At 43.5% G+C, this 25,133-nt stretch overlaps 4 protein-coding genes across 8 annotated transcripts; 2 read left to right on the forward strand and 2 right to left on the reverse strand.

Moving 5' to 3' along the window:
* Positions 1–713: 713 nt before the first annotated feature.
* Psi (P-element somatic inhibitor) lies at positions 714–7,745 on the forward strand. Of its 3 annotated transcripts, none has more exons than XM_070994638.1 (8): positions 714–871; positions 1,067–1,152; positions 1,242–2,375; positions 2,630–2,791; positions 2,854–3,377; positions 3,445–3,706; positions 3,764–4,237; positions 7,612–7,745. In XM_070994638.1, exons 2-7 carry the CDS (start codon positions 1,078–1,080, stop codon positions 4,121–4,123), a joined length of 2,517 nt encoding a protein of 838 aa, XP_070850739.1. In that variant the 5' UTR covers positions 714–871; positions 1,067–1,077; the 3' UTR covers positions 4,124–4,237; positions 7,612–7,745. The 3 variants fall into 3 exon arrangements, with proteins under 3 accessions (XP_070850739.1, XP_036669717.2, XP_036669719.2); XM_036813822.3 differs by lacking the exon at positions 7,612–7,745 and adding an exon at positions 4,740–6,187; XM_036813824.3 differs by lacking the exon at positions 7,612–7,745 and adding an exon at positions 4,790–6,187.
* Positions 7,746–9,537: 1,792 nt separating this feature from the next.
* Dek (protein) lies at positions 9,538–14,016 on the reverse strand. Of its 3 annotated transcripts, none has more exons than XM_017074782.4 (11): positions 13,907–14,016; positions 13,160–13,415; positions 11,794–12,278; positions 11,312–11,729; positions 11,156–11,256; positions 10,917–11,096; positions 10,659–10,847; positions 10,513–10,597; positions 10,332–10,453; positions 10,120–10,272; positions 9,538–10,055 (listed from the first exon to the last, which is right to left on the reverse strand). In XM_017074782.4, the coding sequence occupies exons 1-11, from the start codon at positions 13,907–13,909 to the stop codon at positions 10,041–10,043; spliced, it is 2,007 nt and encodes a 668-aa protein (XP_016930271.2). In that variant the 5' UTR covers positions 13,910–14,016; the 3' UTR covers positions 9,538–10,040. The 3 variants fall into 3 exon arrangements, with proteins under 3 accessions (XP_016930271.2, XP_016930272.2, XP_016930270.2); XM_017074783.4 differs by lacking the exon at positions 13,907–14,016 and adding an exon at positions 13,493–13,510; XM_017074781.4 differs by lacking the exon at positions 13,907–14,016 and having other exon boundaries at positions 13,160–13,451.
* A 588-nt stretch (positions 14,017–14,604) lies between these two features.
* On the forward strand, positions 14,605–16,042 carry Fen1 (flap endonuclease 1). Its single transcript, XM_017074849.4, has 2 exons — positions 14,605–14,798; positions 14,861–16,042. Exons 1-2 carry the CDS (start codon positions 14,717–14,719, stop codon positions 15,940–15,942), a joined length of 1,164 nt encoding a protein of 387 aa, XP_016930338.1. The 5' UTR covers positions 14,605–14,716; the 3' UTR covers positions 15,943–16,042.
* IntS8 (integrator complex subunit 8) lies at positions 15,956–19,614 on the reverse strand. The gene is made up of 7 exons (XM_017074847.4): positions 19,415–19,614; positions 18,927–19,346; positions 18,751–18,868; positions 17,773–18,695; positions 16,848–17,712; positions 16,321–16,783; positions 15,956–16,257 (listed from the first exon to the last, which is right to left on the reverse strand). Exons 1-7 carry the CDS (start codon positions 19,527–19,529, stop codon positions 16,138–16,140), a joined length of 3,024 nt encoding a protein of 1,007 aa, XP_016930336.2. The 5' UTR covers positions 19,530–19,614; the 3' UTR covers positions 15,956–16,137.
* Positions 19,615–25,133: the final 5,519 nt, after the last annotated feature.

A 25,133-nucleotide genomic window follows, 5' to 3' on the forward strand; every position in this document is an offset into this window, starting at 1 on the left:
TTTTATAAATTTTTTTACGATTGACATCAAAAGCTTGACTTAAATTCAAGATCCTTAAACAAAGCGCCATTTTCTGGAAGTGTTCATGGAGACACTTGACTGGGTAAAAAAAGTGCATGGGCAAAGAGTGCATTTCAATGCTGTCCAGCTTGAAAGAATGCGACGAAGTATATCTTCCGCAGGAGTTAAAAACAATTTATACCAAATTAGTTCAGAAGTTTATTTTATACAATTTTTTACGATTGACATTAAAAGCTTGACTTAAATTCAAGATCCGAAACCAAAGCGCCTTTTTCAAGAAGTGGTAATGGAGACGAGACTACAATTTTCACGATTAAAAATAGCAAAATGGCGTCAACGAGGAAACTCGACGACAAAAGGGCAAGAAGAGAACTCAATCGGATTCATCGTGGAATTTGTATTTAAAATTTTTATACAGTAAATTTCATATATTTTGTATTTACATTTTTTATACATATATTAAATTTTAAATTATTACTATGAAGTGCCGGGAACTCCACCTGGTACAAGAGTTCATTGGACAATGCAACTAATTGTGTTCTGTCAGCAGAACTATATTTCATTTCATCGAAAATATCCTATCGATGTTTTGACGATATTTTGAATCGTAATGAAGGGCATATATGAGAAGCGCAGACTCAAACCGTGGATGAAAACTTGGCTAGCTTGCCGTCCCTGATGCGCAGTGTTACCGTTCACTGAATGCCGCAAAAATCCAGGGGGCGAAAAAACGCGTCCAACTTGGCTATAATGCTACACAATTTTTTTGCAGACGCATAATTTTCACCGAAAAGCCGAAAGAAAAGTGCAAAAAACGTGGTAAACCGACGGAAAAAGGGCAGCTAAACAAGTAAGCAACGGGGGCGTTTTGAAAATCATTACGAGAAAGTAAAGCAAAGCGGTGAAAATCGTGTGAAAGCAAGCAGCGGCTTTTGTGAAAAACTTTCTCGGCCCCTTACGGCTATTGAATTTTCAACTCCCGCAGGGGCTTCCTTTTGCACTAAAATAGGAGCGTAAATCGAATCGAATTGTATATACCTTATAGAACATACCGAGATGAGCGAGTTCCAACAGCAAGCGGGCCTTAATCATTCGCAAGCACTCGCGCAGGCCATCCAGCGTGCCAAGCAGGTGAGTTCGCCCGGGAAGAGGAAGAGGAAGAAGCGGAAGTGTATATGTATGTATTGCGATTACCGTCTCCATCTCCCATTCCCCTCCAGATTGCGGCCAAGATCCAGCCGAGCCAGCAGGGCGGAGGTCCAACAGCGGGTCCATCCCCACCGGCTTCCGGCGGCGGCGGAGCACCCAGCTTCAAGCGGCACATGGACGACGGCGATAGCGGTCCGGACTGCAAGCGCTCCTTCGGCAGTCCCGAGTACGGCAACAACAGCTCCAACATGAGCAGCGGCAGTGGTGGTGGCGGCGGCGGTGGTGGAGGAGGAGGTGGCGGTGGTCCTGGTGGGGCCAGCATCACCCAGGCCATTGCCCAGGCGGCTGCAGTGGCCGCTCGATTGGCCGCCTCGGCGGGAACCAGCTGCGAGGAGCAGATCCGACTGCCCGACTCAGTGGCCGGTGCCTTTATGGGCCGCGCCAGCAACGACACCATCACCCACATCCAGGCGGAGTCCGGGGTGAAGGTGCAGGTCATGCAGGATCAGGATCGGGTGATTATGCTGCGTGGCCAACGGGACACTGTCACCAAGGGGCGCGAAATGATCCAGAGCATGGCCAATCGGGCTGGCGGCGGACAGGTGGAGGTTCTGCTCACTATCAACATGCCGCCACCGGGTCCCAGCGGCTATCCGCCGTACCAGGAGATCATGATACCGGGCGCCAAGGTCGGCCTGGTCATTGGCAAGGGCGGCGACACCATTAAACAGCTGCAGGAAAAGACCGGCGCCAAGATGATCATCATCCAGGACGGCCCGAACCAGGAGCTGATAAAGCCGCTGCGCATTTCCGGCGAGGCGCAGAAGATTGAGCACGCCAAGCAGATGGTGCTCGACCTGATTGCCCAGAAGGATGCCCAGGCTCAGCAGCAGGGCGGTCGCGGTGGTGGAGGCGGCGGCGGTGGAGGTGGCGGTGGCGGCGGTCCTGGCATGGGATTCAATAACTTTAACAATGGCAACGGCGGTGAGAGCGTCGAGGTCTTTGTGCCCAAAATCGCAGTGGGCGTGGTCATTGGCAAAGGCGGGGACATGATCCGAAAGATCCAAACCGAGTGCGGCTGCAAACTGCAGTTCATCCAGGGAAAAAACGACGAGATGGGCGACCGGAGGTGCGTCATCCAGGGCACTCGGCAGCAGGTCGAGGATGCCAAGCGCACCATAGATGGACTGATTGAGAATGTGATGGTAAGTGGAGGTGCTAATGCTAAACGTTTTTTCAGAAGAACTTACAAATCACTTTGATAAATACCTAATGAAAAGAGAGCTGGTGCAATTGGCTTAGAATTATTCTCACTGATTTTAAATCATTAGGTCTACTTACAACTTCCAACTTTCTTAAGTGATCATATATTTTTTTTATTTACTAATATATAAAATTACCCTTGAAGATTATAACTCACCAACGAATACGCCATCTTAAAACGCTTATTGTTTTGTAGCAACGCAACGGCATGAATCGAAACGGCAACGGAGGAGGCGGCGGTGGAGGTAGCCAAGGTGGTGACTCTGGCAACTCCAACTACGGCTATGGATACGGCGTTAATCACGCCCAAGGCGGACGGGAGGAAATCACATTCCTGGTGCCCGCTTCCAAATGTGGAGTAGGTTCACAATTGGGAACAACAGAGTTACAAGCTCTCTAAATATTACCCCTTCCCTGCAGATTGTAATTGGACGAGGTGGTGAGACCATTAAGCTGATCAACCAGCAATCTGGAGCCCACACTGAAATGGATCGCAATGCCAGCAATCCGCCCAATGAGAAGCTCTTTAAGTCCAAGGGCACCACCGACCAGGTGGAGTCAGCCCGCCAAATGATCTCCGAGAAGATAAACATGGAGCTAACTGTCATTTCCCGCAAGCCCATCGGCGGTGGAGGTGGTGGAGGCTCCGGCGGTGGTGGTGGTGGCGGAAATTCTGGCGGTGGCCAGAACAACTCGCACCACAATCAGCAGCAGGGCGGCTACGGAGGCCAGAATCAAATGCAGGGCGGCGATCCGAACTCGGGAGCCGGCTATCAGCAGCAACAACAGGCTTGGGGTGGACCCTACGGCCAGCAGGGATGGGATCCGTCCGGTCAGCAGCAACAGCAGCAGCAAATGGCCATGGCCAATCAGGGAGGAGCAGCTGCGGCGGGAGGTGCAGCCGGTGGCCAAGACTACTCCGCTCAGTGGATAGAGTACTACAAGTAAGCGAAAACAAATGCAGTCGTAACCTCTTTGGACCGAGTATTAACCTTATTCTGCCTCATTTAGACAAATGGGTTGCCATCGAGAGGCTGAAATGATTGAGCAGCAAATGAAGGCCAAGCAGGGGGGCGGCTCCTCAGGTCCTGTCCAGCCGCAACAGCAGCAGCCATCCCAGCAGCAGCAGCCACAGCAGCAACAGTCCCAACAGCAGCAAGGAGGCGCCGGTGGTGCCGGGGGAGCTGACTACAGTGCACAGTGGGCGGAGTACTATCGCAGTGTGGGCAAGATCGAAGAAGCCGAGGCAATCGAAAAGACGTTAAAGAGCAAGGTAGGTGGAATATTATGACCTCCGGTAAAAACTTAGTTATAAAATCCAATACCTTAGCCACAGAATGGAGCATCGGGTGGCCAGAATAACGCGCCCAATCCCAGCCAGGGAGGTCCCAATCCCGGCCAGCAGCAACCCAATCCCGCTGCGGCGGCGGCTGCAGCCGCAGCTGCTGCAGCGGCAGCCGGCGGTTACGGCCAGAGTATGACGCCCAGCCAGTACGCACAGTACTCGCAGTATTATGCGGCGGCGGCTGCAGCTGGCGGTCAGCCGCAGGGAGCGCCTCAGCCTGGCGGAGGGCAGGGCGGTGGTCCGCCGGCTGGCTATCCTGGCGGTTATCCGGGCGCAGGCTACGGCGGTTATCCCGGGGCGCCGGGCCAGCAGCAGCAGAAATCGCACAAAAACGACAAACACTGAGGACGCTCGGAGGGATCGGGAACGGGAGCGGGGAGGAGATGTATGTGGGAGTGGAAGCGAACACCGAAGTGGAAGATGCTGCGGTCGGAGGACGATGCAGGTGCCTTGCATGGGGTGAGTTCGAAAGCCAAGACATTCCCAGTAGTTGTCGTGGAGTGTGTTTATGAATCGATTTGAATTGAATTGTCGCCTTTGCATATTGCTTTACGTATTTTTGCTTTACCCATCTGCTTCAATAGATTGCTTAATTTTATAAATCAATTTCCCTTCTCAACTTTGCAAAAATGTTCTTACACAATATACATATATTTGGGTCAGCATTTTCCAATTAAGCAAGTACAAATTTTTATTTTGGATTAGCTTATTATTCGGGAAGGGTGTAGAAGATGATAGTCATCAGTGATAGTAAAAGGATATCTATCAATAGAAATTCCTCATCCCTTAATTATTTGATTAAGAAACCCCCATTTGATGGTGCGTTTTCCTCAGATGATTATCATTTATTTCCAAATCTAAATTCGTAGGCGTAATTGGAAAGTGAACTGATCCGTTGTTTACATAATGACTTGTGATATCCTAACCAAATCTTGTTTACCACGCGTAAAACTCTTTGCAGTGATCTATTGTTCTACTATGTCCTATGTCTTTTATCCCCCACAATACTAGCAAATCAGAACAGAAATGCAAGGGCAAATGATTTTTAATTGCAATAACAGCAGCAACAGCAGAGGCAGAAGCATCGGCAGACAGACAACGCACGGCAGAACGGAGGCGAAGATCAGATCAGACGAGGAGCCGGATCACTCGGTTCATCAATCGGAGAGTGAAACATTGAACGTTTAGCTTGTGGCGTCACTCTTTTGCATAAATGTAAATTAATATGATTAACACTGTCTATTATTTGGATATTGCCTACAATTTCCCCACTAGTTTGTAAGCGACTTCCCCGAGAAACTAAGTCTACTCTAACCTACTACCATATATGCATAGCCCGACCGAACGAAAGATAGATATGCTCTTGCATCACCACTTGCACAGACACACGAAGGGAAGCTAATTGAATCCGTTTTGGGTGTTTTTTCAATTTTTTTAAATACATCTCTCACATATTTTAATTCTTTCACTGTCAATTCAGGCAATTCATACGAGAGCAGGCCTGAACAGTCCGCTATGGGTGTTTTACCATTCGTGAAATTTCTCAATTGCAATAACAGAAATACTATAACGTTAGTAGCATACGCATATATTTAATACATGAACCCATTTTCACGTTCTTAGCTTAGCTTAGTTGTAATGAAAATCATTTGAGCAAGATATGATCGACATTTACACACGATCAACTATGTCTGCTGATCTGGTAAGATTTGTAACATTTATATAGTCAAATGAGAGTCCCGCTTGAAGGTGTTCTTTTTCAATTGATTTGACATTTTGCATAACAATATTTTCAACTTTCAGTTCTGGAGACAAATCATTTTCGTGGCAGTAAGCTGACACTGAATTGATTTTTAAATTGTTCCATGATCTACATTTGTACTTTATCGATTATATAAACCTGATACAACCATATTTTCAATATTTACCTCTGGACGAACTATTTTATAAGGATAACATGCCTGTTTCCATATCTATATCAACAAATACAAACATAAAGTATGTACTTTCAGAGGCCGCTCTTCAGACCAGTTCATAACAGACTTACGAAATCAAACCCCAAAACTTTTTCACAAAACAAACATGAAGAAATACAAACCATATATTGTAAAAGTGTCAAACTTGGTAAGATCGTGTGTTGTTATTACTATATATAAAATTATACATATTGCAAATCAAACAATGAAAACTTACCCAAATGAATGTAGGTCTACCATAATTTATACACTAAACTTTGACATATAACCTAACTTAAGTTTTACGTCTCCAAATATCTGATTGTTGCAACAGCAGATGAACCATATTGTAACCGTTGTCCGGCTAGACAGGCTCAGATCGGGACCACGATCCAGATCCCGATCCGCCCTGCAGTCGGCATTGCATTGAATAAACATTTAATATACCGTATAATATATATCCATATACATATTGCCAGCACAAGGCACCTTGGTGCCTTTTGCCCCTATTGCGTTTCTATTGACTATATTTATACCCGTTACTTGTAGAAGGTAAAGTATTTCAATTTTTAGTTCATTTCTAAAACTCGCCTGTCAGTCCGTTGGAATGCTTGCACTTGAGCTAAAAGCTATGTTATCGGACTACTTATCGAACCTGCAGGATGTACCAGGTTCCTTGGCTCTAGAACGGATTTTCCATTTAGCAGCGCAACAACCAATGTGTAGATATTATCTCCTTGTACTATTTAAGTTATTTCGTTGTATGTTTCTATTACAAAGCCATTGCTATTTCACTTAAAAGAACATCCTCTAAATAGTACCGGGTATCTCACAGTCGGGGCTTCGATTGTATCGATCTTGATATATTTGGTCTGCTGACTGTTTATTGCCACATTTGAAAATCGTTTATTGAGCGTATTTTCAGAGGTTCTGGGCCTTGCTCGTGGAAGAGATCTTGGGGATCGGGACGGGCTTTTAACTTTTCCCAGTGATTGGTCGAATGATTGCCACATTAGGTATGCCTTGAACATATTGGAGTAACAATTTTATACCAAACTGCACATATATTATATCCTGAATATTCTATATATTATATACTATTCTGCGAAAATGACAATATATATATATGTATTTCTAAACATTTTCCTAGCAACAGCGACGATATTTAATTTCCCGAACAGTGCTCCCTATTGATCAGTTCAGTGCTGTATATTTGTAAAATATCGTTTAAAGGTATCATTTGCTTGCTATATAAGCGGTTTACATTGGCTCCCAAGCCTATCCTATATTTATAGTGTACTATATATTGACTGCATATAACTCATATAATAAGAGTGACTCAGGTCTAGTATTAGGAAATTATTCGAAAATATTTAAATGTTATTACTATGGCAGTTTGAATAGCATAGTCCAATTTCAAATGGTTGTGGGAAGTCGCTTTTTCTCTTTTCTTTCTAGCAGAGGTTTCCAAGAAATCCGAATCTGATCAACCAAGGTAAGTATGACCCAATCATGTATTATTAGTAGTACGTTCAATAACCCATTCCGTTGAGCATTTCTTTTGGGTCCAATGTCAAGCCGTTTATTTTGCAATCAAATGATATTTTTGAAATTCACATTTCTGCATACCTCTCCATTTATTTGATTTAAATTACGTGCTTTGATCTATTTGCAGGACCAATTGAGAGAAAAGTTCATTACTCCTCCTGTATTATCCATGTTCCATTGATATATGTATTTTTGTCCCGATATTGTCGCAAATGTTTTTTCTTTACATTTTTTTGATATATATATATATTAACCATGATGCTTTAATTATTTTTAACAATATATATATATAATATATCTGAATCATAACTGACTATCTGTATGTTTCAGCTTTATGTCTGCGTGATAGCTTCCAATTCTACCCGGTCAAAACCCTGACAGAAATTATTTTAATTTTCAACTTATCCTAGATCTTAAATCGATAAAATTCAAAAAGTGCATTAAATTATACTCTTTAAATGTCATTATTCAATAATTCAATTTTCTAAATAAATTTTTCCATCTATCAACATCAAATAAAACCTTTTTTTCGTTGTACATAGTGCGTTTCCTCTGCACTAGGACATTGAAATCTATAATAAGGAGTTCTGTTGTTGTGATTACACTAGTTTTCAAAAGAGACAATCCCAGAAACAATGGCAGTTTCTTTTTTAAGTAGGGTTTCAAAATTTTAATTTTTTAAAAGTTACTCAATCTAGCCCGTTTGTGTTTTATGTTGAGGTCAATAGATCAGAGCTCAACTAACTATACAGCTTTATAGAATGTCCTAAAACTCGACCAAGATGAAAAAATCGAATTTTAGATGATTGTTGTAGAGTAAAAGGGTATACTAGATTCGTCGGAAAGTATGTAAAAGGTAGAAGGAAGCGTTTCCGACCCCATAAAGTACATATATTCTTGATCAGGATCACTAGCCCAGTATATCTAACCATGTCCGTATGAATGCCGAGATCTCTGAAACTATACGAGCTAGGCTATTGGGATTTGGCATGCAGATTCCTGAGCTTCTGGCGCAGCGCAAGTTTGTTTCAGCAGGGTGCCACGCCCACTATAACGCCCACAAACCTCCCAAATCTGTGGCTCCCACAGTTTTGATGCTAGAATAAAAAAATTTTACAGAAATGTAGTCTCGTCAATCGCCTATCAATTGAGCCGCTCATAATGCTTAAATCTGTCTGCCACATACATAACCTTTAATTGAGATTGCGGGTAGATGGCGTATTATAATATCACTTTGCTTCTTGCATATCTCCATTTCCCTTTGGTCCCTTAAGCTGAGTAACGCGGGTATCTGTTAGTCGAGATACTCGACTATAGCAATCTTCCTTGTTTTTATACCATTTAATTATATTTTTGTGGTCCAGTACTCAAACTCTAACCAAAACTGCCATCAAGGGCTTAAGAGCTTTGGCTATAAATTGGTGCTATAAAACTAAGCCCATAGGACCCGCTGCTGAGACCCACCTTTTATAGAGTTATCCACCCAACTGAAAATAATAGACTCGACTCATTTTTAGCATTTTATTATTGATACTGCGTTTGTTTTTACCCCTTTAGCACTTTGCAGCAAATATTTATAGTTGAAACAGAACAGTATAAATAAGAGTATATAGTTGCCAATGTCCGGGCTTAACTGATTTAATTCTTTAGTGGTTTTACTTTAGTGGTTTTGTTTTTGATATTTATTTAAGAGTTTACTACAAGAAAACTTACATTGAGATGCGGCTGTGACAATATTCAAACTGATTTTGTTCTTTTATTTCTCTCGCTGGCAATTAAACTCTCGTTTGACATCCAGTTTTTCTATTCCTTTTTCTCATTTAAAATTAACATACATCTATTTTTACCTTGTAATATCTAATATTTATAATATATAACTTTATTCTTTTTCTCATTCCGTTTTTCAATCTTGTGTTTGTTTATTTTACTCACATTTTTGTTGTGAGCTTGTCTCTAGTTAATTAGCCGAGAAACCTTCCTATCCCCAATCACACGGGGGCCCGAGCACTTAAGTTGAAGAGGAGTAAGGGATGGGGATACCGAAATGGGTTTCAAATCATTTAGGGGAATATCTGGTACTCATCATAATCAATCACTAGCTCCGCTTTAGTGTGCCTTAAAATTACTCGCCCAAAAGATACATTTTTACATTGCCAAAAACGTTGTGCAATCGTGTAAATTTAAAAAGTTCCTTCCGTTTTCGTGTGTTTTTGTACTGCTGCCAGTGTGTGAATTTTAGATATATAATTCCAAGCCTTTGTCAATTTTTAATTTCGCTTTTTGTTTATTATTTCTTGTGTCTTAATTTTAAATACATAATTTCTTGTTGAACGTCAAATCAAAATGCACTACAGTTTAGTTATTTTCTTTATCGGATTTTTACAAGTTTCTCTTTGCTTAATTTACACACTTTTTGCAGAGCTGTCGAGAGCACATACTTTCAAGAAAATAGAAAATGATGTGTATGCGTGTGTACGGTTGGACAAACAAAAAGTTATATATACAGATGAATATATATAAGAATGGATAGTCTACTGCCGCTGACGTTAGGATTAAGGTAAACTGTAGATAGCTTTTAGGATAGGAGTACAAATCATATACTTATAGGACAACTACTAAGAGTTACATTTCGCCCAACGTTGTTCTGTCTCGGCAAACAACTTGCTGACTTCGGCGTCGCGGTTGTTTTTTGTTTGTTTTGTATGTCTACAGAACCTGGACCCTCCCCGTCTTCAAAGTGCCTTCGTCTCTACATGGTTTTATGTCGCAATTAACTGGAAGGAGGGAAACAAAAGTTCATATTCACAAAGAAATAATATGGATGTGCCTGTAACTCACCGCTTTGACTGTGGCCTTTATGAAGTCTTTCTTGTCAGTTAGATCAAAGTCTGGATACTTCGCGTACACCTGCTTGCACACTGTTTTCATGGTAATCTCCTCCAGGTTGGCCTTATCCAAGATCTCTTTGACATAGCCCCGTATTTGTTCATCCTGTAAATACAAGTTTGATTAGGCCTTTTCATTTGAGATTATTAGTACTGGCTACTAACCGTTGGGAATGCCAGTTTGCCCTTTTTGGTTAGTGGCTCGTCCTCGTCTGACTCGTCTTTGTCATCGACATCATCGTCTTCCTCAGAGGATTCTTTCTTTGATTTTTTCGATCGACCATCGGCTATTAAATACAAATGTAATGATTAAATTTTTCTATTTTGTTAATTTTATTTTACATACCCTTTCCAGCTGGTTTTGACTTGTTGTTAGCTTTGCTATTTTTCGCAGGCGTAGTGGGCTTCTTACTCTTTTTGGGACGTTCCTCCTTCAAATAAATATCAAATTGATTATAAAGGACTGATTAATTCGTAACATTATAGACTCACCTCGCTTTGATCGCTGCCAAACTCTGAGACCTCCTCATCTTCTTCATCCTCGGATATATCCTCTTCTTCACTATCTGAATCTTTGCGCTTTCGGGAAGCCGCTCCCCGCCCTCTACCCCTTCGTCCTGCTGACGCAGGGGCGGCCGGTCGTCCACGTTTTCCGGCGGAACCACGTTTGCGTTTTGGGACCTGGTGGTTAAGGTATTCGGAACATAGGTTACATTAAACCAACTATTATAGATTCTAAGAAAAACCCACATCACTATCGGCTTCGGATACTTCGGATTCCTCTTCCTCCTCTGAATCGGAGTTTCTTCGACGACTTTTGCGCGCCGGACGACCACGACTGCCGCGACTTGGGACTTTGCGACCTGCAGCACCAGCACCTCCACCACCACCACGACCGCCATCCGAGTCCGAATTGCCAGAGGGATTGTACTACATACAAAAAGGAATTATAAGAAAATCTGTTTGGTTTTTTTTTAAAGTATACTCACATCTGAACCCGACTCCGAGTCATCATTTCGTCTCCTTTTCGGCACTGCGACTTTCTGCTCGCTCTCCTCAGAGCTTGAGAAATCTACATAGGCGGACATTTCTGCAAATAGCTGGTTAAATATGCAACGCAGTCTTTAAACTGTATAAGAACCTACTTTTTCCTGCCGTGGATCGCCTGGGACGTCCGGTAGAATTGCGCGCAGAGCCTCTGCCAGCGGCTCCACTTGACTTGCCGCTCTTGCGCTTCTTGTCCTCCTCGCTGGGCGGATCCTCCTCGTCCTCATCCAGATCCTCGTCCTCGGGATCTTCTTCCTCCTCATCGCCCTGCTCCAAGCAGAGCGATTCATCGGGTTCCATTAGGAATTTGAGCACTCGCAGCACAGTCTCGTTCTTGCTGCCCCTGCGATCGAGGGTGAGGATCTCGCAGATGCTGCGCAGACCCTTGTTGTCCACCTTTTTGATGGCCTCCAGTTTTTTGTTGTACTCAGCCGAATCCTTGGCGAACTCAAAGCCGGCAAAAGAGCGCAAATTCTTCTTCACCACATTGTTCTTGCCCTGGGCGCCAAAACAGAGCTGTAAAAGAGTAATTTGATATGGGTAAAATATGTTTGGAATATAGGATTCTCTGATTACTTACTGCATGCAAGGTTTGCAGGCCATCAACGCGAGTTTTGTTGATATTCTCGTTGATGCGATCGATCTCGGCCAGAGCCACGACATTCTCATCATCCTCGGCCACCTCGTTGTTCTTGTCCAAGCCATCGTTCTCGTCTCCGTCAGCATCATCGGCATCCTCGTCATCCTCATCCTCCTCGTCGTCTTCGTTCTCGTCCTTGGCCACCTTGCCATTCTTGGCCTTCGGCTCCGGTTTCTTGGACTTTTCCGCCCCGGACTTTGGCTTGGTCTCATCTGTGGCATCCTTTTTCTTGTCTTCTACCTCTGGCTTAGCTTTCTTTTTCTCACTTTCTGCATCGCTGGCCTTCTCATCATCATCGTCCTCGGGTTCATCACCATCTTCCGTGTTCTCCTCATCCTTATCGGAATCTTCCTCCTTTTTAGCATCCTTACTATTGGATTTCTTTACCGCCGGCGAGGGGGATTTCTCCTTTTTGTCGACGGTAGCTGTGGAAAATTAAGTAAATTGTTGTTTTAATATTTAGTAAAAATAACTTGTTAGATTATCATAAAATGTTTATCAAAAACAGTTCATAGGATAGTTAAAAATACAAATGGCATAGCTGAAAAAGCCTGAGAAAACTGCCCCAAAATCTGAAAAATGTTGAATGAGGAACCTAATGGATATGAGTTTCGATTTCTTTATTTTTTGCGCCAATGGCTTACGAGTAATCTTTCGCAACTTAAAAACATATCCTTTCATATATTCTTTTTAAGGTGGTTCTTAAGAAATACCAACAGTTCTATTGAATTTTTACCATTCTTAAAAAGAGGACTGGTATTAAAATGTGAAATACAAAACGTAGTCTAAGTCTAAAATAATAAAATTATCTTCAAGCTTGGGAAGTCCAGTGCTAGTTTTTGAGGGCGCAAGGAACTATGAAAATTGAAGTTTTGCTGTACCTCGGCATTTACTACGCAGAACCCATTTAAAGGATTTAGCATGAACAATAGCCAAGGAAGAAACCAGAAAGATCCTGAAGTTTCGGAAAAACCATCTTTGTAAACATTATCGACCGGAGAGGATTCGAACCACATGCCAACATAACATAACAAACAGAGGCGAGAACGACGCTTTAGACCGCAGCGCCACCACAGAGCTCTCCCAACAAGTAGCCGAAATCCAACAAGAAAGTGGGAGAGCGCAAAAGAGAGAAGAGAGCTTTCCCGAAGGCAGAGAGATAGAGAGAGAGACGAAAAGTTCGGCGGGTTTTTGAAACGCGCGCAAAATTCATTTCATGATTTTTGTTTTTCTCTCTCGTTCTTCACACACACTTAGACAGGTTGTGATTGTGTGCGCGTGGCTTTTGGTTTTATTTTTTATTTACCTGCATCCGAATCGGGATTTGAAACTGCCGTTGCGTCTCCTTTGGTTTTTTTATCAGCGACGTCATCAGTGGCGGCGGCGGCAGAGGCGTCGACTTCAGCAGCAGCAGGGGGTTCGGCTGCATCTTTGGGCCCCTTCTCCAACGCACCCCCCTCGACTTTCGCCGCCTCCCCCGCTGCGACCGTTGCGTTTTCCACCTCGCTTACCTTATCGGCGGCATTTTCTTTGGCTGCCGATTCTGCCGCTTTGTTAGCATCCTTTCGTTCCGGCGACGGCATGGAAAGATACAAAGTCACAATTGGATTACACTTGCAAATTTTTTGGCGGCCACTACCATGGATTTCGGTACGCTTTCGGTTTTTTTTTAATTCGGGATATGAGTGTGAGTTTCTTCGGCGATTCGAATGCGAGTTTGTGTATGCGTGTCTTCTCCGCCGAGCGAGCGAGCGAGAGAGGGCGAAAGAGAGGCGATAGAAAAAACAACATTGCAAATCTATGAGGCGCAGGCACACGCACCAGTCGTCCCGCTCGCACCCACTCGTTTCGGCATCTCGAGCCACAACGACGCCATGTTTATACACACAAACGAACGGCGGGAGAGAACCGATAGTCGGGCACTTTGCCTCGCGGATAATTTGTTGCGCTCTATTTACACACAAAACACGTTTGCATTCCGGCCGTTTTTAATTCGCCCCGCCGGCACACACTTTCCGGCGCTTTTTCCCACATTTTCCACCTATTTACATACCATATTTCTAATGGTTTCTCTGTTTTTCCGTCAGCCGACACACATTCAATCTGGCCACTAGAAAGAGGTGTCACAATCGATAGTATCGCGTGCGGCAGGCACTAAATAATACCAGATCGGATAACGGGTGCTCTTTTTAGGTTCGTTTTTGGCGGGCTTTTGGAGAGGTGAATAATTTTTAAACAAGTTAGTTTGGTACACCTAATTGCTTACATTTGTGCAAGTTACTGTTCATTTTGCTCCAAATAAACCCTTACTAATTAAAGTAAATTGTTTACATTTTGGTATTTTATCCTCATTAGTATTTCATCTGCGGGCACACACTTTTTAGGCACGGAAAATATACCTTATCGATATGTTGATAGCACTAACACTTTTTGCTACTTCAAATATGTACTTATATTGCGTATTACATTTCAATCGCCCCAATTAATGATATCCCGAGTCTCAAAACACATTGCAACAAAAACAGAATAGTAACCATGTTCCTAAATTAAGTAGGATTAGTGTAAAGAATATGTGTAATAATTTGCGATTTAATGGTAAATTTGTTTTCTACTAATTGTTTCTCACTACGAACATTAAGCAATAAATACTTTAATAAGTTTAATATAAATAATCAGCATTCGATGTTTTTGATTTTACCCGCTACAATGCGACAATCTGGCATCACTGGCTTTCTCTAGCGATATAGCCGGTCACACTAATTGCTAAAAAAAAGCGCGCGGCGTGTTTTTGCAAACAAACAAGTTAATCAAATCGCTGGTCGAATATTATTAATAACAAATAATCAAGGAACATCCAACCGCCATGGGAATTCTAGGCTTATCAAAGCTCATTGCGGATCTGGCGCCACAGGCGATTCGCGAAAGTGAGATGAAGAACTTTTTCGGTAAGCCCAAGCATTATAGTTAAATATAGAATTTATTTTACTTTATTTCTTAAATCTTAAAGGTCGCAAGGTAGCCATCGATGCCAGCATGTGTCTGTACCAGTTCCTCATTGCCGTACGCTCGGAAGGCGCCCAGTTGGCCACCGTGAACGGGGATCCGACGTCCCATTTGATGGGCATGTTCTACCGCACCATCCGGCTGCTGGACAATGGCATCAAGCCCGTCTATGTTTTCGATGGAAAACCACCAGATCTAAAGTCCGGGGAGCTGGCCAAGCGTGCCGAGCGGCGGGAGGAGGCGGAAAAGGCCCTGAAGGCGGCCACCGATGCGGGAGATGATGCCGGAATCGAGAAGTTCAACCGCAGATTGGTCCGGGTGACCAAGGAGCACGCCAACGAGGCCAGGGAGCTGCTTAAGCTGATGGGTGTGCCCTATGTGGATGCTCCCTGCGAGGCGGAGGCCCAGTGTGCTGCGCTAGTGAAGGCGGGAAAGGTCTACGCCACTGCCACGGAGGATATGGATGCCCTCACCTTTGGCTCGACGAAACTTCTGAGGTATCTTACGTACAGCGAGGCCCGAAAGATGCCCGTCAAAGAGTTCAGCTACGAGAAGCTGTTGGAAGGTTTGTCGGTTAACAGTCGGGAGTTCATTGATCTCTGCATCCTGCTGGGCTGCGATTACTGCGAGAGCATCAAGGGCATTGGACCAAAGCGGGCCATCGAGCTGATCAACAACTACAGGGATATTGAGACCATTCTGGATAACCTGGACACCAGCAAATACACGGTGCCCGAGAACTGGAACTACAAGGTGGCGCGGGAACTGTTCATCGAACCGGAGGTGGCCAATGCCGAGGCCATCGATCTCAAGTGGGTCGAACCGGATGAGGAGGGTCTGGTTAAGTTCCTCTGCGGCGACCGGCAGTTCAGCGAGGAGCGTGTTCGCAACGGCGCCAAGAAGCTGATGAAATCCAAGCAGGCCCAGACCCAGGTACGGCTCGATAGCTTCTTCAAGACCCTGCCCAGCACTCCGAATGCCACAAACGCCGCCAAACGGAAGGCCGAGGAGGCCAAGAAGAGCGCCAACAACAAGAAGGCCAAGACCAGCGGAGGCGGAGGCGGGCGTGGCAGGCGACCCAAGTAGTTTCTTCACTTCATTTATGAAAAAACGTACAATTCTTTAATTTTAACTTAACCGTATTTAAAGCCTATGCATACAATAAAAACTACATCTTTGAGCTTAATGCTAGTTGGTCTGCTTGTGGGCGCGGGTTAGGTTGGGATTTTGGATTATGGATATTGGATTTTCAATTGGAGTTTGGACTGTGTGGGGCTGCGACTACAGCAAATACTGTTTGGCCAGGGCGCGCAGGAATCTAGATTTCCGCACCATGGCGCATTCTCGTTTGATCTCCTCGTTGTTGTTCGCATTCAGCTCCAGAGTGCCCATCATAGAGATCTGTTTGGGAGGGAGATGGGTTAATATTCACTCCAAAATCACTTATATTGAATGGATCCCTACCGCTTCAAGTTTCCGGCTGTGTTCGCCTCTTTTCGCATGCAGATTGACGATGAACTCAAGCAGCGTGGTATCCCAAATGCAGCTGTAATATGCATCCATGGCATCCGTGAAATTCGACGATTTCTCGCTGAGATTCTTGAACACAATGCCGTAGTCGATCTCATCGAGGAACTGACACAGAACGGTGGCCTGCATGTGGCAGCCGAGATTGGCGGCACATCGAATCATCTTGCGGATGACATAGTCGTCGGCCACATTCCTCTGCAGCGGCATGGTGCAGTAATCCGTGCCAGTGACCAGGGCATTTACGTAGCAGCGCATGGCGGATTCATTATTGCCGATTGCCAGGTCCAGATCTCCCTTCATCTTCAGCCAGGAGATGGTCTGGGGATAGTAGGACAAGGCCTCGGAAAGAAGCCATTGCAGGGTCTCACAGACGCTCCTTAAACTGTAGCTGATGGGGCTGAAAGGTGGATTTAATAGTGTTTAGCTCAAGGAAGTAACTACTTAACTGTCCATCAACTCACTTGTTAATGCTGGTGGGCCACAGCTGCATGTACTCGCAGCTAAGATCATGGTTGGGGTCGTCTTTAAGGATGTTGTGGACCTTGCCTATCATGGAAATGGCCAGTCCGAAGACGCTCTGGTGGCGCACTCGCTGCAAGAAGGCCTGCAGGGAGCTAATACCGCCCACTCCTGAGGAGCCCCGCTTCGGGACGTTGAGGAACATGCTCAGCATCAGTTCCCAGGCATCGCGACACACCTTTTTGGGGCCTTTCATCTTCTCCATCTCGATGAAGGTGGCTGCAAAGGCGAGCGGCAGTTCCAAGGGACCCGCCCGTTTATCCAGGTAAAGGAGTGGTGGGAATTCCGTGAGGTTAAGCAGCATAATGGCGCAGCTTTCTAGGATATCCGGCCGCGGGATGATTGAATCACCCGCCTGCAGGGCTCCCAAGCACTGCTTGCATCTACCTCCCAGGGACTGCAGATCTAGGGGCTTTTGGTGCCACTCCTCCAGACTCTGTGTTATCTGGATGTGCAGGATTTCCCAGGTGAGCAGCTTGCACATTAACTGGACATTGGCCGCCATCTCTTGGCGTTGCGTTTCCGACTTTAGGACACTCAGCATGGAAACGGCATCGATGTAGTTGCCCCTTGTGGCCAGTTCCCGCGCCTTGCCCAGCAGGACATAGCTGAAGTCTTGTAGAAAGCTCACTGGCATGGCCATAATAAGAGTTTTCAGAGGCTGCGGTACATCCCAACTGGGATTGATGGCCCACAAAGGTTTGCCAGGAGCAGTGCCACATAGCTTAACCAGCAAAATCCTCACTGTGTTGGCATTGGTGCAGCTGATCAGTTGTCGCTCCAGGGCTCCCACATCCACGCGACTCACTAGAAGGGGGAATGTCAGGATTAGATCACAAGTAAATAAGTAAGACTAGACTTCCTTACTCTTGGAGTGGCACATCCAGTCGGAGAGCGAGGCCAGGGAGTTGGTGGGCACCGGCGGCGCCGCCTGCAGCATCTGTTCGTCGAGATCCTGAAGTTCATCGGCCGAGAAGATTCCGAATCCCCGTACTGTTTGCAGCAATTGCCGCGACTGCCCACCCTGATGCAGCAAACAGTCGAGAAGGAAGTGCTTTAGAGCCGCCTGTTCCTTAAGACTGCAGTGCGGGAGAACCTCCTGCAAAGCCTCCACCAGCGGCGGTAAACAGTCTAGTTCCCTGTACTTTTCGAAGTACTCCACGCTGCCGAAGATGCTGCCCCACTCAAAAATGTTGCGCACCACGTTCAAGGCGGCCACCTGCAATTGCAGCTGAACTGTTTCCTTAAGTAGACCCGTGGAAAGGGAGCCCTCGATGTCCAGTTCCAGTTGCCGCCGGCTCATTAGAGGAATCTCCCGCGCTCTGTTGTCCAACCGCAGGATCGGGAGAATGTCTGCGTAGTTGTTAAGCAGGGATTGCTGGAACTTTTCCAACAGTGTTTGCTCCTGGGCGCTGATTCCGCACGCTTGGAGTAGGCCTTCCAGCTCCACCGGTCGTATGTGGCAGAAGTATAGCGTTGTCTGTGGCGTGATGGCCTCCAGATTGCTATTGCAGGCGGCGGCCGCTTCCCGGGCCAAAACATACTGCTTGGTGTACAGGTAATATTGGGCCAGCTCGTAGTGCAACTGGGCCCTCAGTTCCTGGGGTGTGATCAGGTGCATAAGGTCGTAGTTCTGGCCAGTGCCCAGATCATCGCACTGCAAGGTAACAAAGCTGTCGTAGTGGAATACGTAGAAAGGCTTTGCCGAGGCGCAGAGCTGCTGTAAATACTCGATGGATGGTTGAGTGGGTGTGTCCAGAAACTGCTGCAGTTGGTCCACAGTTTGGTACCTGAAATGGGGAACCTCTAGAGCGGGTTGCTTAGGAAAAGTTAACGACCTCTTACATGGTATTAGGAGGACGTGGCGTTTTAAGAGCCTGCTCCTTGATCAGTTGCATTCTCAGCAGCAGGCGGTGGTATATGGTCAAGGCAAATCTCGCTGCTCTTTCATTGCCAGCAGGGGCTGGAAGGGTTTAAGGGGGTTACTGAAAAGCTTAAACGTGGTTTAGGGAGTAACTCACAAATCTTGAGGTCAAAATCACTGGGCAGGGGAATACTAAATGGGCTGCCGTAGCTAATGGTGCACAGATCGCGCAACAGGGCCAGCTGCATAATCACAGGCAGGTTCTTCTCCAGCGCATCCAGATCCCATTTAAGCCAGGTGGCCACCTTGAGCTCCAGGATCTTGAGAGCCAGCTGTTTTCGAGTCAGTTGCAGACCTTGTTCCGCGGGCCTTTGTGGACTATGGGGCATGCCCACTCCGCCGGAGGCAATGGGAGCTGTGGGCGTCGTGGCACCACCAACCACGCCGGGAATCGGCACCGAATTGGGAGGTGCCTGGTTGAGGCTCTGTAAATCGCTGCCGGGCGTCACCACCGATGCCATCGCCGTGTCCGGCGTCATGCTGATGAACTGCATGATCAGCTCCATGGCACTGGGCTCTGTAAATGTGGGGAAACCATGAAAATCTCCAATTGTCGGCCAGATTCCACAAGTGATTCGCGCTTACCGGGATGCGGCCGCTGCAGGTGGTGCGTAATCTTGTGCGGATCGAGCAGAAACTCGAACCACAGCACCGTTTCGGCGGCCAGCGGCACTGGCTTCGGCTTGAGCGGATCGTCCATGCTAATCCCTGCCAAAATTCATTCAATCAAAACAAAAATTATAGAATGGCGAAGGGAGACCAGCTGGCTGGTTGCCCAATCGATGAATCGATAGCTCGACGCATGATATCGATGGACTGATGGTCCGAGATGCACAGGACGTATCGATAGTGGCTATCGATTGGTTACTGCTCTGCTCTACATTACAGCGGAAACGGAAGTGCATGATTAACAATGTGCATTTAGTAGTATCTGCAAAAATATGGCAATGGAAAAAGGTTTTAAGATTACAACAAGATGAGATAGATTATTTAACTTTGAGAAATTTTTGTTGTATGTTGTTACTTATATTTATCCTCATTCTATTGACAATCAGAGCTTGAAAGGATAAATTAATTTTTGAAAACTGTAGTAGGTGAACCCTATCCAATACAAAATAATTCCATAAAAGGTACTCAAATTGTTGGCTTGGCAGATGCATAATAAAATTAAAGCTTAAAAGCTTTTAATAAATTTTTTTTTCAAAAGTAACTAATTAAATTAGTCGCCATGTATTCATGCTATCAATGCTGACACATTTTAAATTTATTACTTTGATTTAGAACCTTAATTTTATGCAGCATCTAAATAGGTACTAATTTCGACCTTCTCTTATTTGTGTTTGTTTAGTTGACACATTTTTTAATTCATCCATGCCCCGTTGGATGTCATAAAATTCTAATTTATATCGCCTTTGCACATAAATCGATGGAATAAAACACAAAAAAACTATCAAAGGGGAGTACATAATCATTTCATACTGCCTAAGACAGTTTCTGTTGTTCATTAAAAATGTAAAATAGCTTGAAAAAACTATTCGGGTAATTTATGCAAATATTTATGTTTGTTGAATATTGAGTCAGGTGCTCTAAAGTTGGACTATCTCTCTTTTCTGCCTGATTTTGTTTTCGACACTGGGAAAAATCTACCACAATATAATATATACATATAATGAATGGTTTAAAATATTCACTTGCCTTTTTTCGCAGTGTGCTTCTCCCAATTTTATGGTACCCTCTTTTTAAAAGCCGTCTGATGGTGAACTTTATGAGCATTTCTCGACTCCATAATCTGAATCTTAAAAAATATTTAACGTTCCATCAGGTGATTTTATGCAAATTACATGTTTCCACTTAATACATATGCATATGTGTGCTTTTGGCATTTTTCATCTGCTTATGACGATTTTTTGTTATTGGGCTGGATATTGGGCTCGTCAAGGCAAAACCAACCAAATAAAAATATATTTTATTTCTGGGGTCAAGATGGGCGATAATCTTTATACTTTGTTGTCTCGCCATTTTTGCTATAAATTTGCAATAAATAACGCAGCAAAAGACTTAATTTTCAAATGCTTTTTCATATAAGAATCGGTACAAATCTTTTTTAGTTGTCTTCTTTGGGAGGAAAATCGGGGCTGGAAAGGGGTATTAGGGGTGGCCCATAAAAACGTCAAATGCGTAAAAGTATTATTCCGATTTTCGTGTTAATATCGTCATAAATTTTAATAATAAATTGACATCGAAAAAGAATAAACCTTTCGCTAAAATTAGCTTTCGCCTTGAAGTCTTGGGGAATTTTCTCTTAACATATATAGTTGTTCATTCATAGTTTTGAAGATACCTAAAATTCCTATGGAATGATCCGATCTACTTAGTACTTTCAATAGTTTCGAGTCAGCGAAATTTCTTATCTCCTTCAGGTTCAAAGTTGCTGTCGAGGAATGCGTTTGTTTTGACGATTCGACTTGGGACTATTAAATGTAAGCGTTAGCTAAGTCATTGCTAAATAACATTGATTAGACGGCTGATTTGGAAATCGAGTCATCCGGGTTATCGTTTGGTTTAGAAATCACTCGAACCGACTCGGATCAGTTGCGTTTCCATACAGGGTACTGGAAATTTTAGGCTGATATTTGAAAACCAAATAATGAGGTATTTAAGAAGTATTCCACAAGTCGTTTGTCTACAAAAGATCCCAAAAAACAGTTCTAATTTAGTTGCTAGGGGAAATGCCAGAGGTTGGAGCCTGTTAAATATTTGCATAATATGCCATACTTTGCTCACAAATTAATGTAAATTTCGGTACGGCTAGTGGAACACCTCTGGTCGTAGAAAACCAGAAATCTCTTAAAGTTAGTGAGGCTCAAACAAACCGAAAAGAGGGAAACAAAGGCAGAAAACAGCTTTTCGAAGTCTATTGATTGGGTCGTAAATTTGTTTGGTTTTGGGGGTTTCTGGCGCGTCTTTTGTCGGGCTCATTTGCATTTTATGCAGGTTGATGTTGAGCTCGTGCCATTCACAAACATCGATACACACAGGCCCAAGTATTTATGGCTTTGGCCTAGCTATCATTCAATAATCTCCGCATAACTAAGCTGACCCAGAGAAATTCTCCATTGTTCGGGAGGCTTCTTCGGTGTTGTGCGAAGACTTCCAAATGAATATACCCTAATGAGATCTCTCTGCGAAACCAGATTGTCACACAAATAATGTGTATCATGTGAAAAACATATTTTAAATGGTCCCGTGACTTGCGCTTACGCATGAAAATGATATAGCATAAACACTTTCAAAGGGGTATTGAATAAATAAATTTACCTTGAACCTAACAGACATTTTAGAATCCCATTTTATTATAGTTCGTTTTTAAAATTAGATATACTATTTTAAATATTCTTGTAAGTGTTTGGGGTAAATTACATTACATTTGACTACATTTTATGTCTGATTAAGTATAATTTTTGTAGAGTATTATGACCCGCACCCCACTTTTTCTTTGGCATCCTCTATATTATTTAAAACATTTTTGTGTGTTCCTTACTTTTTCTTGCACGGTTCTTTTTCTTCATGATGTTATTAATAATGCCATAAATTAACTAAATTCATTGCTATTGCTAAATCTTTTTACGTACGCACCGCGACACCACGAAGAAAATATCAACGAAAAATACAAAAAATTAAAGGAATGGGGAAAAGTTTTCGAAATGTGTTTTCGGGCCCAAAGAATTCGTGTCTGTCGTCTGCTGGCAGGCGGGATGGAAACAACGACACGAAAATCTTTCAGCAGCAGTTGACACAACCGGACGGACACCGCGGACACCTACGCAACTACTTCGTAAAGTCGGGGATGGGGCTGATGTTATATACGGGGGCTGTGGTTCGGAGAACATCTCCCCAACTGAAAATTAAATGAAAATTGTGGCGAGCTTTTCGGCCGCCGTGTCGCCGCTGATGGCTTCTGAAATAATGCAAAACCGAATGTTTGGAAATTCTCCCCCTAATTTCGAGAGACGTTTATAAGGAAGAACAACCCATCCAGCCGAACGCGAAATACTCTGAATTTCTAAGCCCATTTCCTTCACTTTATTTTAGTTCTCCTGTATATTTTGAAGTTCGTTTAAGACCAAACTGTTTTGAATTTATCGCCGTGAGGTTTTTAAAGATATATAACATATTTTAAAATCTATTTTAGAGTATTTCTTAATATTTCTTTTTTTCAATCGATCGAAATCAGTAGAAGTTATTAGTATATACTAATAAATTAGCTTCTATAATGGAACTATAAAGTTAGGCATTTTAGAAAGTTAAAAGAGCTGACTTACCCATGCTGACGTTAACGATAAACTAATATTACCCCACTGACCATATGAATATAAATAGAAAATCTTTGTCGCCGCCATGGTTTCTTTCATACGTGTTTTTGGAAAAGAATTTCAAAATGGGATGGCATTTTTTTAGAATTTCATCGCTGTCGCCACAATGAGAGTTGTTAAATATCCGAAAACAAAAAGTCATGCCGCGGATTGCCCCGGGCTGTTTATTGGAATCATTTACCACGTAATGTCTTCAATAGAACGTTTTCCGTTTTGTCACTGAGATGTGTCCTCAAAAATTCTAAAGAATTCACGCGGAAATGTGGATCAGTAGACCGAAAAAAAAATGTCAGCGAGGTTAAGATACAACAGATCAAAGTATTTTCTCCTAGCTTAAACACTATACTATTTTAGAAAATATCTCTACAATAAATGGAAGTGGATTGCTAAGGCTCTTTGTATTGTAAACCACTCACACTCAATGAATTTCCATTCATTGAAAGTTTCTTCGGAACCGAATGCTTTTTGTTGATCTCGATGATGATGACGATCATCTTCAGATTGCCAGTCACTTGACTCGGTTTTACCGTTTGCGGCATCATTAATAGCGCCAAAATACACCTTGCCTTTGCCTTGCCAAACAAAATCGAATTCGGAGAGCCAAAGACTCCAACGATCGTGTCTTTTGATGGCCCAGCAATGACACAAATTTGTCAAAACGGGTTCACTTCAAAAGATCCCGCGAGAAAGGGAAAGAAAACGAGTGAGAGAGAGGGGTAGTCGCACAATGAAAGAGATGGCTGATGAAGGTGCAAGACAAGATGGCAAGGCGACAGGCTAAAGACAAATGTGCGGGTCATCAATTGTCAAATGCCAAACAGGAGGTGATCGTATTGAAAATTTAAAAGTAACAACACAGAAAAAATATTCAATACTTTTGGAAACCTTTTGAGAATGTCGATTGTTTTGGAAAGTTTTTACCATTGAGATTTTTTGACAACAGATTCCAAAGAATGTATGTGAATATAATGATATATATCCTTTCTAGTACATAGATACAAGTTTTACAGTTCAAAAAATTCAATTGAAAGTGCTTTTCTTTTTGTTTAAATCGTTTCACCTGTTAGGTGTTATAAAGTGGTGTTTATGAAACTTATGTTGAAAATGTAAAGTAAATTCTGTAATATTCCATCTATAGGTCCTTTAAAATAACGTTGACATAGTTTTGTTCCGTGTAGAAAGATCTTCCCAACCCAACCTGATGGATTTCCCGCTGATGGTGTGGAAATTGTTGCACAATTGTAGCTCTCGCCATACATCATCCATCCAAATCCATCGCCATTCCCCTCCATTTCAGCTTCTTGGCCTTGTTAAGTCACGAGTGTCGTTTTTTATTTCGGGGAGCCTTCGAGTGTTTCGATTGTTCTGTTCGCTTTTTGTTTGCGAGCAAATATTACGCTAGACCCTGAGACTGGGTACCAACTACAATCCATTTAACTCGGAACCCACTGGCAAACCACCCGAAAACAGCTGGGAGCGAACAAACGAAGGAGCCAACTCATTTATTTATTCTTTATTGAAACAGTTGGTTAAAGACTGTTCTGTTCTGTTCCCTCTAGTTAACTTGGCCGTCAGTGAACCTGTTCGATCAGAATTCCCTTTCCACCATTTATCTTTCAGTACTGTTTAATCTATTTGCTGTACGTGTCTCCTCATCATCTAAGTATCACAAATCTTTTCATATTTTTTCATTTTTTCATATTCCCATCGTGTAATAACAAGTCCAGGGAATGGTATTTTTCAAATTTTTTAAATCTTCCTTTAATTTTGAGTAAGGTTTTATTTTTGCACGCAGCACCTGGAAAATAATTCATATTTTAAACGATAGATTACTACGTCGATTACTACTTAGATGAGCTAAGTTCTGAGAGCACGGAAAAAATTAATAACGAGGCACGCACCTTTTTCGACAAATATGGAATCGTTGATCG

Source organism: Drosophila suzukii, chromosome 2R, assembly GCF_043229965.1.
Source record: "Drosophila suzukii chromosome 2R, CBGP_Dsuzu_IsoJpt1.0, whole genome shotgun sequence".
Classification (NCBI taxonomy): Eukaryota; Metazoa; Arthropoda; class Insecta; order Diptera; family Drosophilidae; genus Drosophila; species Drosophila suzukii.

Bases quoted from the DNA above. Each gene is read 5' to 3' on its own strand.
- Psi (XM_070994638.1), top strand. From the start codon at position 1,078: ATGAGCGAGTTCCAACAGCAAGCGGGCCTTAATCATTCGCAAGCACTC. The intron at 1,153-1,241 runs GTGAGTTCGCCC...ATTCCCCTCCAG, and splicing joins CCATCCAGCGTGCCAAGCAG to ATTGCGGCCAAGATCCAGCC. The intron at 2,376-2,629 runs GTAAGTGGAGGT...ATTGTTTTGTAG, and splicing joins GACTGATTGAGAATGTGATG to CAACGCAACGGCATGAATCG.
- Dek (XM_017074781.4), bottom strand. From the start codon at position 13,436: ATGCCGTCGCCGGAACGAAAGGATGCTAACAAAGCGGCAGAATCGGCA. The intron at 10,848-10,916 runs GTGGGTTTTTCT...CTTAACCACCAG, and splicing joins TATCCGAAGCCGATAGTGAT to GTCCCAAAACGCAAACGTGG. The intron at 10,598-10,658 runs GTGAGTCTATAA...ATTTATTTGAAG, and splicing joins TTGGCAGCGATCAAAGCGAG to GAGGAACGTCCCAAAAAGAG.
- Fen1 (XM_017074849.4), top strand. From the start codon at position 14,717: ATGGGAATTCTAGGCTTATCAAAGCTCATTGCGGATCTGGCGCCACAG. The intron at 14,799-14,860 runs GTAAGCCCAAGC...TAAATCTTAAAG, and splicing joins TGAGATGAAGAACTTTTTCG to GTCGCAAGGTAGCCATCGAT.
- IntS8 (XM_017074847.4), bottom strand. From the start codon at position 19,529: ATGGACGATCCGCTCAAGCCGAAGCCAGTGCCGCTGGCCGCCGAAACG. The intron at 17,713-17,772 runs GTAAGGAAGTCT...TCCCCCTTCTAG, and splicing joins CTGGATGTGCCACTCCAAGA to TGAGTCGCGTGGATGTGGGA. The intron at 16,784-16,847 runs GTGAGTTGATGG...TCCACCTTTCAG, and splicing joins TGGCCCACCAGCATTAACAA to CCCCATCAGCTACAGTTTAA.